The sequence below is a fragment of the Xiphophorus couchianus genome, chromosome 23 (genome assembly GCF_001444195.1).
Source record: "Xiphophorus couchianus chromosome 23, X_couchianus-1.0, whole genome shotgun sequence".
Classification (NCBI taxonomy): Eukaryota; Metazoa; Chordata; class Actinopteri; order Cyprinodontiformes; family Poeciliidae; genus Xiphophorus; species Xiphophorus couchianus.
This window is the reverse complement of record NC_040250.1, coordinates 18,364,017-18,377,202: the sequence shown is the minus strand read 5'-3', so window position 1 is coordinate 18,377,202 and position 13,186 is coordinate 18,364,017. Positions and strand designations below refer to the sequence as shown.

Sequence of the window (13,186 nt, the reverse complement as noted above, 5' to 3'; positions counted from 1 at the left end):
GGTGTGTTTTACTCTGATACTCAGATAAATAAATGCATGTAACCAATTGCCATCAAACATCACCTAACTGGTTAATGGAGCTCACATGTTATCCTCATAAATAAAATGAAAGTAGAGCTATTCTGTGAAGGCATCTGTTATTAGCTAGAAAACATTAGACAAACAGCATCATGGAGAGCAAGTGACTCACCAAACAGGTCAGAAAGAAAGTTGTGGAACAATTTAGAGGGTGCTCAGGTTATAAAGCAATATCCTGAGTTTTGAACACCTCACAGAGCATTGTTCATCAAAGAAGAAAATACTATAGCACACATACAAAGGCCTTGACATACCTCTCTGTATTAGAGCCACTTCAAACTCACAGGCCTGCCTCCATCCTATTCACACTACTGTTAGCAACCTGAAGGCCTTTGCATTTAGAGATAATCATTTATGATGCGTTGGTATGTACACTCAGGAGAAGAGAAGAAGAAAAGAACTGAAAATAAAAGGTAATTTTCTCACTGCATCCTTTTTGTTGATCTGTGTTCACTGTATATCTATAAGTCACACCAGTTTTCTCTTTCCTTCCCCTCATGATCTGAGTCAGTGTTTTCTCAACTTCAATGTGTTTGGAGTTACATTCTTGCTAGGCTTGTCCTTACCAGACTGCACAGCAACAAACCAGAGATATGGAGATCCACAAAGATATTTATTAGATCCTAGTGCAAGGGCACATATCACTAAAACTGACTCAGCTTTGAAAACAAATATGTAGGAGAGGGCTGTACAAAAATTAGGTCGAAACCAACCAAGACATGGCCATCGAATTAAACTGATACAGCATGAAAAAAAATAGTAAGAGGAAGAGGGTTAGAAGGAAATGGTAACCCTAGAAAAACTCCAATTCATCAGCTTAGATGGAAAACTTAATCAACAAGACCCTCCACAAATATCTTTATGGAAGCATGCCAGGATTGTTGGAAGTAATCCTTAAGGCCAGTTTGTAGTTTGCCACAAGTCATATAAGAGAAAAAACTAAGATAAGGAAAAAGTCGCCCTGGTCAGCTTTAACCAAATTTTTCCACCATGAGTAGCAGAAAACTAATGCCTTGAACGCACCATCTCCACTATCAATAGTGATGTTGAGAAAATTGCTTTTAGTTCGAAAAAAATATATACTGACCATTTTGACCAAATGTGGTCATTAAGGTTAATTATCAGGGCTGCTTTTTGGCTGAACTCAAATCCACATTTTAATCATACTCTATTTATATTCTTTTTAATGCTATTTTTATTCATGAATTAAGATTTTACGCAGTTCCCTTAGAAGCTTCTTAAAAGCTGTTCATTACAAATCTACTGCACAACCCACATCCTTCAAATAAGAAGAGAAAATCTGAGAAGAATTTCTACATTTATTTATCCAGCTTCACAAAGTCTGTTCAGCGATTGCAGACAAAACAACAATAACTCAAACGTACTTATAAGACTTTTAAGGTTCTGTTTGCATTTCAGAGCCACCCAGGTGTCTTTTGTGGAGCTGTAGTGTACTTGATGCCGAGTTGAAGAGGTGTCATATTTGGAGGCACTTAAGCATGTGCTGTTTTTGTTGTCGGTTCAAAGCCACTTACTTCAATCAAGCAAGTCTTATTAGGTAGAGCTAGAGTTGCCAGGACACCTGTAGATCATTACGGAGCTGATACGTCAAAAGTCTGCTTTGAATCATTTTAAAGATAGCTGCTGCAAGTTGCGCCTCTCTTACATCTCGCGAGTTTTGAACAGTCTGAAAAAAACACAATCACACATTTTAAGCAAGAAATAACAAAACTATTGTGTTACAAAAAATGTGACACGATGTGAACCTATTAGATGTCTTTAGATCAGGGGTCTCAAACTCCAGTCCTCAAGGGCCGCAGTCCTACAGTTTTTAGATGTGCCACAGGTACAAAACACTGGAATGAAATATCTTAATTACCTCCTCCTTGTGTAGATCAGTTCTCCAGAGTCCTGCTAATGACCTAATTATTCTATTCAGGTGTGGTGCAGCAGAGGCACATCTAAAAGTTGCAGGACTGCAGCCCTCGAGGACTGGAGTTTGAGACCCCTGCTTTAGATACAAGGAAAGCACCTGTCAATCCATGAGATGTTGGATTATAGAAGGACTATAGCACAAACACACACAGGCACATGCAATACAATGTTTTCAGAGCCCAAACGACGCATAAATATTTAAACTGTTAAACATAAAAAAATAAAAAGCAGGTATATTGGATTAAAAGTAATTTCTAAAAACAAAAAGATATTTGAATCCACATTTTTAATAAATTCAGAAAGTGAATGCAATGTGTTGGAAATTATGTCTCAGTGGTAGAGTGGATGTCTTGTGATCGGAGGGTTGCAGGTTTGATTGTAGTTTTCTCCTATCACGTGTTGATGTGCTCTTGAACCAAGTAGATAACCCCAAGTTCACTACATTACCTAATGAGCTACACATCAGTGTGTAACTGATACATTTCTGGTGAATGTGGTGGAAATCTAACTACTTTGAGTGGTCAGAATGACTAATGATGCTTCATGAATTCAATCCATTTACTATTGCATAAATGAAGTATGAAGTGGACCCCCAGTAGGCCTTTTTCATTAAAAGCAGACTTATTTAATAGAAATACATTGAATTTCTGCATGGTCACTTCTTAGCAAAAGCACAACAATGATATATTGAGCACTTCTTATTTATTTTTAATATGACCACATATGTGGTCCATAGATGTGCTTGTAGAGCTTTGAATGGTTCAGCAGGTGGGCTCATAAAAATAACGTCTTGAATACAGTAATGTACCTTCAAGAATAAAATACAGGCTCATCATCTGGAGTAAAACTAAGAAGTAGGCTTCTATCTGAATGCTGTCAGAATTTTTATGTTTTTATTTACACATATATGTTTTTTCAGAGACAACCATTCCTCACAGTGGTGAATTACAGAGAGTTCAACACAGAGCTCTTTTAAATCCCTCTGTTACCTGCCAGTTTGTCACATCTCCAAGCTATTGGGTTTCAAAGAAAATTTATGCTGACTTCCCCCTTAACATGGGTAAAATCATTATTTATATTTTCATGAATTCAATTTCAAGCTCCTATTTTGCCCTGTTTGTTTTTTTATTGACAGCCAAATTCAGCATTGCAGACATACCAACATCAAATTTTATCAGCTTTGTCCTTGGCATATTTGCACTAATTTTCCTTTCACCCCTTTCTACATATTGATTGATTTCTATCATAGAAATAAATGTACCTATTGTGAGTCACAAGGCTGAAAACAGAACAGGTAAATTCATAAATATAAGCTGTTTCCTGTTTTAATGTTGCAATTCACCTGAAATGTACCGGTGAGGAGACTGGAAATCAATCAGTGGATCTATCAATGCCAAAAAGTGCAACAGGTGTCATAGAACAGGGAAAAGCACCTGACGACTGTTTTCGTTAGATAAAAAAGCCATCCCAGCAAGGCAGATGGGAGCTTAGAACATGAGATCAATGGAGCATATTTAAAATACATTAGAGAGCAGTCCTACTGTCACAGTTCTGTGATAAAGCACAGGAATCTAGCCTTCAAGCATACAGCGCCACTTTTCCCTATGAATGTGATCCTCCAGTGGCTATCCTCCTGTGCTTAATCTCTCCATGTCTAGATGAAAGATGGAGAAAGGCCAGCAATGTCTAAGCCAGGATTTGGTTTGTCCTACCCAATGCCGGGTCTCTCCCCAGCGACCCGAGGGACATCAACGGGTGAGGACGGAGGAGAATGGATGGCTGCTGGCTCCAGAGTCCCTCATTCACTCTCTAACTTGCTCACATTAAAGAGAGGTCTAATCACTGCAGGGACTTGGCCAATGATGTGCTTATCAAACGGCATATTTCAAAAAGGCATCTTAAAAGGCCTGAGGGCGAAGAGGCAATAAGAGCACATTTGTATGTGGATGAAAGGGAAAAGTGTAGACAGACCTTGCATCAGAATACAGCGGGGGGAGATCATTAACATCACTAGCAAAATATGCAGAGAGAAGGAGAGGGTGAGGTAGCGCTGGGATGGAGTTGTTGGGCTGTGGGAGAAAGAACAGTTCCCTTTGCTGTTCTTTTTTTTTTCTGTTATACAAAGTTCCCAAAAAGAATATGAGAACAAATACATTTTTGAACAAAGGATGGTCTCTTGAAGTGGAAGCCCACTGGGGTGCGTGAGGTGGTTCCACTGTGGGTTACAACAGAGTGAAGCCACAAACGCATCTCCTCTAACTCTCCGCTGACAGAACACACCCAGCACGTGAGCTTTGAAATGTGAGGAAGAGCCTCGAATCAAACATGAAGCTACACAATCCCACCGTTCATTCAGTGGCAGTGGCTGCATATCTCTCCAGCATTCTGGTTATGGACTCTAACAAATTCAGGCCACAGCCCCCCTCTGTCTGACAAACTAGTTAAAATATTGTCTCCTAACAGTGAAAAAAGGGCTGAGAGAAGCATTGTTTGTGGTTTCTATGTAGAGACTTTCCAACAGCGTGGCAATATGAGAAAGTTTTGATTTGAAATCTGCTGAATGGCTCTTTATTTGCTGCCAAACACCAAAATGATGCTGCAAACGATAAGAAGACGTGTCAGATTTCAGCAGTTTAAGCCACACAAGGAGTCTTGAGAATTCCCCTCCAAAAAGAAAAAAAAAAAGCGGAATAAGCTTCTGTCATGTTTTAAACATTGACATGATTTATCTGAGCGTAAAGATGATTTGTGTTTGTGTGAGACAAACAGTTTTTTTATGTGCTCATTTGCAAACATTTATAAAAGAGCATGAGAAGCATGGAGCTTACAACGAACTGAGGTAATGTGTTTTTATCTTTTGCTGCATCGTTTTGAATATGTTTTTGTTGTGTTTCTTGTTCTGTTACCAGAACCCTTTTACAAATGCATGTGGACTAGATATATTATCCTTACTCATCTACAGTATTCACAATCAAATAATTTTCAGCCAAAAGTTGCAACTTTCAAATGAGAAAGTTCTGTAAAAAATGACAAAAAAGGTGGGAACTTTTGACAAAATATTTTTCTATTCTCCTTTACATATTTTGCGTGTTTCGGTTTTTACAGATGTGGACAAATGTGTCTTAAAAAAAAGCCTAAAATTGAATTAGTAGAATAAGCTCATATTAAGAAATAAAAAAAAAATCCAACATTTAATTTGAGTGTTAGTAAATAAATGGTTTTAATTGAATCCTCAGTACTATAGTTGCTGTTATCTACGAATCATTTATAAAATGAATACTTTACTTTTTGAAGGTTGTAAGACTTTCTCGGAACCTTGAATGAATAATGCAGGACATCCTGTTTCTTTGGGGAATAAATAAAATGTGACACAGAGGTTTATTACTTTTAGCCGCAGGTCAGTAGGCTGCATGAGGACTCATATTTATGCAGGATGAAGAAATAAAGTCTCCTGAGCTCAATGTTACAGAAATGGAGTAAAAAGTGGCATTTTGGGTTCACCAAGTCTCCATAACATCTGTTACGTGCTATCCACTTGCCTTTTGTTTTGTTTTGTTTTTTTGTTTGTTTGTTTTTTCTCTGGGAGGAATGTCAGAGTCTTTTCAGTTCTGCTGCTTAACTCTACTGAGACATTAATTAAAATCTTTAACTTTTTATCAGTCAGGGCATAATTTGAGCTTTTTTGGGGTTTGGCATGAAATACAGGATGAGTGTGGAAAAGCACCACTGCTGAGTATGGTGGAGGAGCTGTAATGCTGTGGCTCTCTTAACCTTGTTGGTGTGTAAATTATTTAGCTTTTGTCAGTAAGCTAAATTTTGTGTTTTTACACTACGTTTAAGCAGGGTGATGACTAAATAAATATTGCCTAATAATGTATTTAGGTTTGAGCTATGAGGTTTATTTTTTTGGCCGTTTCAGTGTCCTAAAAATCCTGTGGGATCAGCGATGAAATCGTAAGCGAAAACCCAGCATTCTGGATAAAGAAAGTTTGTGCTCAGAATGAAAGATGATGCAGTGATTTTGTTTAAAACAATTATTTCTTAACCTGATTTTTTCCCCATTGAAAAAATGTTCTAGACGGTTTTAGTGTGGAATTATACCACACCATTCTTCGCATAAAATAAGGACAAATGCATCCCAAATAAGGTGACCAGATACTTCTATAACTGACGAACATCCAGGGTTAAGTTCATAACATTTCCAGATTTAAAACAAAGAAGGACAAAAACTGATATATCTGGAAAAAAAATTCACGTAGTTATACTTCTGTACATCGGCATCAGTGCATCCTACAGTTGTAGCTACAGCGAACTGATGTCAGGCAAACACACACAGGCACATGCACGGATTTGAACACAGCTCATCAGACTCAGTTTGGAAATTCAGGATCAAGAGACCAATTATCTTAATTATTCTCCTTTTCCCTCCATCACTCTTGTCTGCATGTTTTTCCGCTTTCTATTTTAGCTATGTTTGCATTTGTGGGTGTTTGGGTTTGTGCATTACACAACACAAAATTACTCCAAATCTCACAGAAAAGCAACTTTATGTCTACACCAGCTTTTTTTAAAAAATTAAAAATCAGCAAAAGAAACCCAGCTGTCTTAATTCCAAAGCCAAACATGAAGCAAGAATATTTTGACTTGGGAACATTGTGGTCGTTAAATAACGATGGTGCAATGAAGCTGGAAAACCAAAAGAAGCTAAGTTTAGAGCTCCAGGGCCGGCTTGCCTCTGCTGCTCCCATGAAACAGTTAACACCACAACCTGCACAGAAATTAACCAGTCAAGTTCTGCAGCTCGCCTGCTAAGAGCTGACAGCGTCTCGTCTGCCGTTTGCGGAGAAGAGGGGCAATTATTGTGTGATGGATTTCACCTGCACCCAGTGAAAATAACTTGGTGCGCGTCTCAGGACAGTGAAATACCCATCCCGGAAAATCATTCTTCTGTCACCCTATAGAGCCAAAGACATTGTCATTTTTCCTCAAATATCAAATCACTGAAGGTATGCTTGCCCAGTAGTGAGGATATGAAATACAATAAAACAGAAATATATATAAATTCAGTCTCTTCAAAAAAGTTTAATCTAGTTAAAAGTTATTGATCTTGAGAGTTTGGAGGCTTCAAAGCAATGGACTAGTGTTATCATTATAGGACTTGGTTTGTATTTATAGAGATGCAGCAGATGATTTTTTTTATGGGTTTAAATCCCAATTATAATCAGAGTTTGATGAGAAAATATGATTTTACTCACATGATGTTTTTATGATTTAGTGTGATGTGCAAAGCAGCCTGAAGTATCTTAAGAAACAGAGCAGTCAAACGATAAAGTAAGAAAACAACTCTTCATATATATTCATATTTTTATTTATTTATATTTCATTTCTGGAAGGATATCTTGTACACCAAATATCCCACTGGCAGTTAAGCGCATTCAATGTGTTTAGAAGCCAGAAACAGTCACTTGTTTTAACGAACACAAATACAAAATAAAGATAACCACAAAATAATGAACTGCATGTATATAACATACAAAAGAATCCCATGCCTACTCAGTAGGTAACTTCAACATTCCAGCTCTTGAAGATGTGGATATTTACACTTACAAAAATATACTTTATAATTTTTTATCTTTTTTTTTTTCTTTTTTGCTTACATTCTGATAAAATGAAGCGGTGCCCTCATAGCTCGTCCCTTTTTCTTCCTCCCTCTGAGTGCGTACATTCTGTAACAAAAATATTCCCTCAATCCTTAAGGCGAGATGCAGTGCATCCACTCTCGCGCTCAGCCGAGTCGCAACATCTGCAAGGCTTCACGAAAGGCACCGAATAACAGGAGCGTTTGTCTTGTTTAGGTTTTTTTCCAAAAAAAAAAATTTTTTTTTTCCATTTCTCTGTTTTTCAATATAATCAAGCGATATGTCACATGTGAGAAAGAGATAGTACCAGTGGATGATATTTACAACAGAAACTAACATCACTCTTACTCATGCTCGAATACTTAAGTGCTTCTTTTTTATTAATCTCAAACAATGTCAAAACATATCACAGCATCATCACTACATAATAGAGAAAGTATGTAGAAAATATGGCCCTGCTCACTTCAAATAATACAATGCAAATATGCAAATAATTGTTCACATCAGTGGTACCGAGGAATGATAAAAACGAAACATGGCACATGTACAATATACATATATGATAGCTTATGTATATCATTCAATGTCTTTTGTATAAATGTCTCAAGGACAAACGTGCCTGAGGAATCTTTCTGTCTCTTGGCGTGGGATTTATTTTTTGTTTTGTTTTTTCGGTCTGTGATAGAACAGACCCGCCGGAGCCGTTTTCTATCTGTCTCAGGAGTCCTATATGCATTTGAAGTGCTGCATTTGTTTTACAGAGACAGTATGAAAAAAATCCTTTTACATGTTACGCTGTCCTTGCCCAGTCCTTGACATGCGTCTCTTTTCTTTCTTTCAGGCAAATCTCAAGATTCACCTGCACTGCACCCGGTAGCAAAAAAAGTGCTTTTAGGAGGAGGGAAACTAAGTCCTTTTGATGCTGATTTCTTTCCCCTCTAAAATGGAAACCTTGCAGAAGGAGAAGTGCGTTGAGAGTACAAAAAAGTTTTTCTGTCTGCTCCTTTCTTAGCAGATCTCGATTGTCCTCGGGGAAAGAGTGGTCTGTATGTCTGAAAGAGGGGTGGGCACTGGGGAGCTGTAGATGTTAGATGCAACTGAAGAAGGGAAGGAGTTGGCGATTTGAGACTGGAAGGTGGTGGACATTGACGCTGATGGATAGGTGGTGGCAATGGAAGGAGAGGGATAGGAAGTGTGGACGGGAGAGGAGTAGCAGGAGGTGACTGGAGACGGGTAAGAAGACACTGGAGAAGGATAGGAAGTGATGGGAGAGGGGTAACTGGAAGCAGGTGAAGCAGAAGATGCTGGAGCCGACGTTACTACAGCAGCTCCAGCCTTCTCTGCCTTCTTGTCCTTCTGCCTCAGGTGGATCTTTGTGTGCCTCTTTCTCTCGTCGCTGCGGGCAAACTTGCGTCCACAGATCTCGCAGGCAAAGGGCTTCTCCCCTGTGTGGGTGCGGATGTGTGTTGTCAAGTGGTCGCTGCGGCTGAAGTTTCTCATGCAGATGCGGCACTGGAAGGGTTTCTGGCCAGTGTGGATGCGGATGTGACGTGTCAGCTCATCAGACCGCGAGAAGCGACGATCACAGGTTTCCACAGGACAAGCGTAGGGCCTTTCGTGTGGCGGTGTCTTGCTTGGTCGTGTGGGGTACTTGCGCATGCGGCTGGGCTTTATCAGCTGGGACTGGTAGATGTTTTTTAAGTCCTGGGAACCAGTCTGAGTGGCAAAGGCCTTGATGGTGGACAGAGGAGTAAGTGATGGCTGGTTTGACTGACTCTGGAAGGGCTTTTGGTCTGGGGGCACCAGGCTGATCTCTCCCTGTTGCTGGGGGAAGAGGTAGTCAGGAATCATGGGAACAGGGAAACTTGTGCTGCAGGTCTTGCCGTTGGGATATGCAGGGGGTGGATACTGCACTGATCCAGCTGAGCTGGCGTACCCCTGACTCTGGTCTGGAAAGATGTCAGAGTTGGGGCTGGAGTATGTCGGGGCAGCTGAGTAGATGGGATTGGGCTCGCTGTGGTGGATTGAGGTGTTGAGGCTGGAACTTTGTGATGAGGAGGTTGAGGAGGAAGAAGTGGAGGAGGACGGGATGGTTGATGAGGAGGATGAAGAGGTCTGTGACGAAGCTGAGGAAGAGCTGGAGGTGGGAGCAACGTTGCTCATTAAGCCGGTGAACAGGCCCAGGATGGGCTCCGCCCAGAGGCTGTTGCTGCATGTGGTGGCAGGTTCAAGGGTAAAGCGGCCAGTGTAGGATATGGGGGGCAACCTCTGGGTGGGGTACGTTTGCTCCACAACTGGCTTCTCACAGGAGAAGGGGATATCAGATAGCGTATCTGCAGAAAGCACAAGAAATAAGAGACATTAGTCAAACTATCAATATGTAAAAAAAATGAGGGTACTGCTGCCAGAAAGGTGGGCAGCAAGTCACCCCTCTCCTCTGTGATAGGTCAGTGAGAAACACTCCGCAAGCAAACTCTTCACCCTTAACTCCAAAACTGTCTTTGTATCTTAGAAAGCAGCTTTGCAGGCTTCCTGAGGTCACATTTTTCTCTATGAACAATTTCTCAATCTTTCTTTCATTTTCTGCTTTCCTGTGTTGCACAAGCACACACAGAAACACACAGATTCCTAAAGACCATCAGAGCCAAAGGCAATTGATTACCAAAAGCTACAGCTCAGCTGGTTTTAGTAATGCAATTTGGATTGAGCAGAATTAGCATCTAAAGCATGTGGTGACAGAACAACATTTTGCTATTTTGGGGCAAATCATGTGAAGATATATTTTAATTGTATTTATGTTTAGCTAAGTTTTGTAAGGCTTCATACAAGCATCTAAAATTGTCACTTAATTTTAGTTTGCAAAACCACAACTCTTAACATTTAACAGCTAGTTGAATATCAAAATGTAGCAATGAATCTAAGTTTGTATGAAATGTTTTGTTTTTTTTGTAGCTTAGCAAATATAATCTAAACTTTAATACAGCAGTGAGAAAAAGAAGCTGAAGAAGATCTTGTCTTACCTCCAGGAAGATGTTCGTACTGCTCCCCTGGCTCCCCGGAGCCAAAGCCTGCACCCTCGGGTGCGGAGGCAGTGAGGAAGGGGGTCCCCGCAGAGCTGAGCATCATCACCTCCTCCAGTTTGGGGTAGTTATCCATGGGGGAGTGAGGGAAGCTCAGAGGCTCTGAGATCTGCAGGGCAGGGAGGATCATCTCGGTCTTGGCTGCAGCCATCCTCTGCTGGTGCTGAGGCTGCGCTGGTGGCTGCTGCGGAGTCGCTGTATGTGTGTTGGCAGAGCGGTGCCTCGCAGGTGGAGGGGATCACTTAGCCCAACACTTCAATTGATGCAGTGGAAGACCTTGTGTTCAGCTTTCCTCCGTAGCTCTTCTTCTCCCGTTGCTGTTCTTCTTTTCCTCTCAGAAGTGAGAAAAATCCACTCGTCTTTTCAGCAAGAAGAATCTAATCAGTCCTCTCATTCCCTAAGATTAATCAAAAATGATCAACTGATCACTCTTGATTTTTTTGCTTTGAATTAGGTTACCTATCCAATCAGGTTCTGACCGTCTCGGACGGTTGTTGTTTTGACTTTTTTGTTTTACTTTTGCAGAGATGTTTCTCAGGCAGAGACTTCTATGTATCTCTGTTCTAACAGTTGCTCATGTGTGCTCTCAGAGCTCTCTCTATGAGCTTCGAGGTTTCCCCGCTCTTATATACACTCTTGTCGTGACGTAGATGTCCATATTTGGAAGGAGAGGAAGCCCATATTTAGGCATTGCAGTGGAGAACACACGCCGGCCTGAGGGACAGCAGAGGAGCGACTTTATATTAAGCGCTTGCAGTAAATTTGCGAAGACAACGGCGCTCACCCCTCCTCTCTGGTCCCGAATCAATGCGTCTTCATAACCGAGCGGCTCGGGCTGACAAGCGGCGTAATTCTCGCTCTCCCCCGGTCCTTCGATAGATCTGATTCGGATTTCCCATCTGTGCAGCGGGCTGCTGGCTGCTCCCGGAACCCTTTGCACCGCCGTGCCTTATAAGGTCGTGACTACATAAGGACCTATTCCGGTGGGTTTCCATTTCCCATGTCCTTATTTGGAGCTTCCTGAGGCAGCGCCGATCGCTTTTTGGCAGAGAATGAGACCGAAGTGCAAATCATGTCCAGCGTTCACAATAACTAATACTGGCAGCAGAGCTCGACTTGTCTGTGTAAAAGCATATGCTCGGTCTCAACTGAAGAGTTTATATGTGGAAACCTGAAATCTAACACAGAGTTATTTTCATTTAGAAATTTTAATCAGTTTTAAAGTAGCCTTCAAAGTCAGCCTGACATAAATATCAACGCATTTATTTCTAAAAGATTACCGTTTCAAACTAAATATAGATATGATTTATATCTATGAATATATTTTATATACACGCAATGCTTCAGATATATAATATTGTGCAAACTCTGCTGCAAACTTCCTCTAAATTAACTTTCCGTCTTCCTCGCCTGTGCCATTGATTTATGGGCGCGCAGATAGCCGGATGCTGACGAGGTGCGGGGCGATCCGTCTAATTGAGGGGTGTCCCCCCTCTGCTCAATATTCACGGGATCTCTCTGCCACTCAGCGGCCTAATGGGCCGCATTAACAACGCAGCGCGCAGCTGCGAGGACGCCTGCGGGATACCGATGTTCCCCCGGCTGCTCCAGCTTCGCCCCGGCGCGCCAGCTCCGCTCGGTGCGGTGCTGACGAGAAATCAATGTGTTTCCCTCGGCTGCTGACTGGATCTATACGAGAGCGGCCTCATTGGGAAACATCGTGGGCTGGAGGCTGTGAGGTGGCCCGAGAGAAAGAGAGAGAGGGACGCTGAGAGATGCTGCTGTTGCGTTATGAAGCTGGTCAGACCCCATGGTCTTAAAATGTAAGCGATTTGGGCTTAAGTTGTAAACTGTCATGCTTCATTTACTAGTCTTGCAGCAACAAGATAAGAAGGAAGATGAGTAAAGATGTCTGATAATACACTAATTAGCCATGTACTGCGTTATTCGGATAACGCAGGGTAGATTTGTGGTCTTTACATCCCATTCCCATTTCTTATTCAGCCTCTGGCAAATCTGCATGTTACTCCCATTAGACTGATAGCTAAATGTTGTAATATATTATAAATGACCTGGGAAACTCACTCCTTCACAAAACCAAAACATTCTGAATAGTGAGATGTCTAATGTTCTTTCTTCATGAGGATGTTTTAGGCATAAACGATCAAATTAATTTCAGACACATTACCACTAACTTCAGTTTTATTGGGATTTTATGTGACAGACCAACACAAGGTAGTGTGTGATTGGGAATGGAAAGAGTAGCAAGGCTGGATAAAAAAGGGACTGTAAACAGCTTCTCAGTGGTGTTTAGGGCTGGGCTTTGACTAGGCCGTTCACTTTGGTCTGAACCTTTAAATTTTGGCTGTATGTTGATCGTCCTGCTGTAAGGGAACCTTTGACCCAGTCTCAAGTATTTTGGAGCTTCTAATACAGTCTGTTCTTTTTCTGTTT

General features: G+C 41.1%; 1 protein-coding gene across 1 annotated transcript; it reads right to left on the bottom strand.

Annotated features, from left to right (window-relative positions):
- Positions 1-7,365: 7,365 nt before the first annotated feature.
- egr1 (early growth response 1) lies at positions 7,366-11,353 on the bottom strand. The gene is made up of 2 exons (XM_028008996.1): positions 10,673-11,353; positions 7,366-9,985 (listed from the first exon to the last, which is right to left on the bottom strand). The coding sequence occupies exons 1-2, from the start codon at positions 10,881-10,883 to the stop codon at positions 8,661-8,663; spliced, it is 1,536 nt and encodes a 511-aa protein (XP_027864797.1). The 5' UTR covers positions 10,884-11,353; the 3' UTR covers positions 7,366-8,660.
- Positions 11,354-13,186: the final 1,833 nt, after the last annotated feature.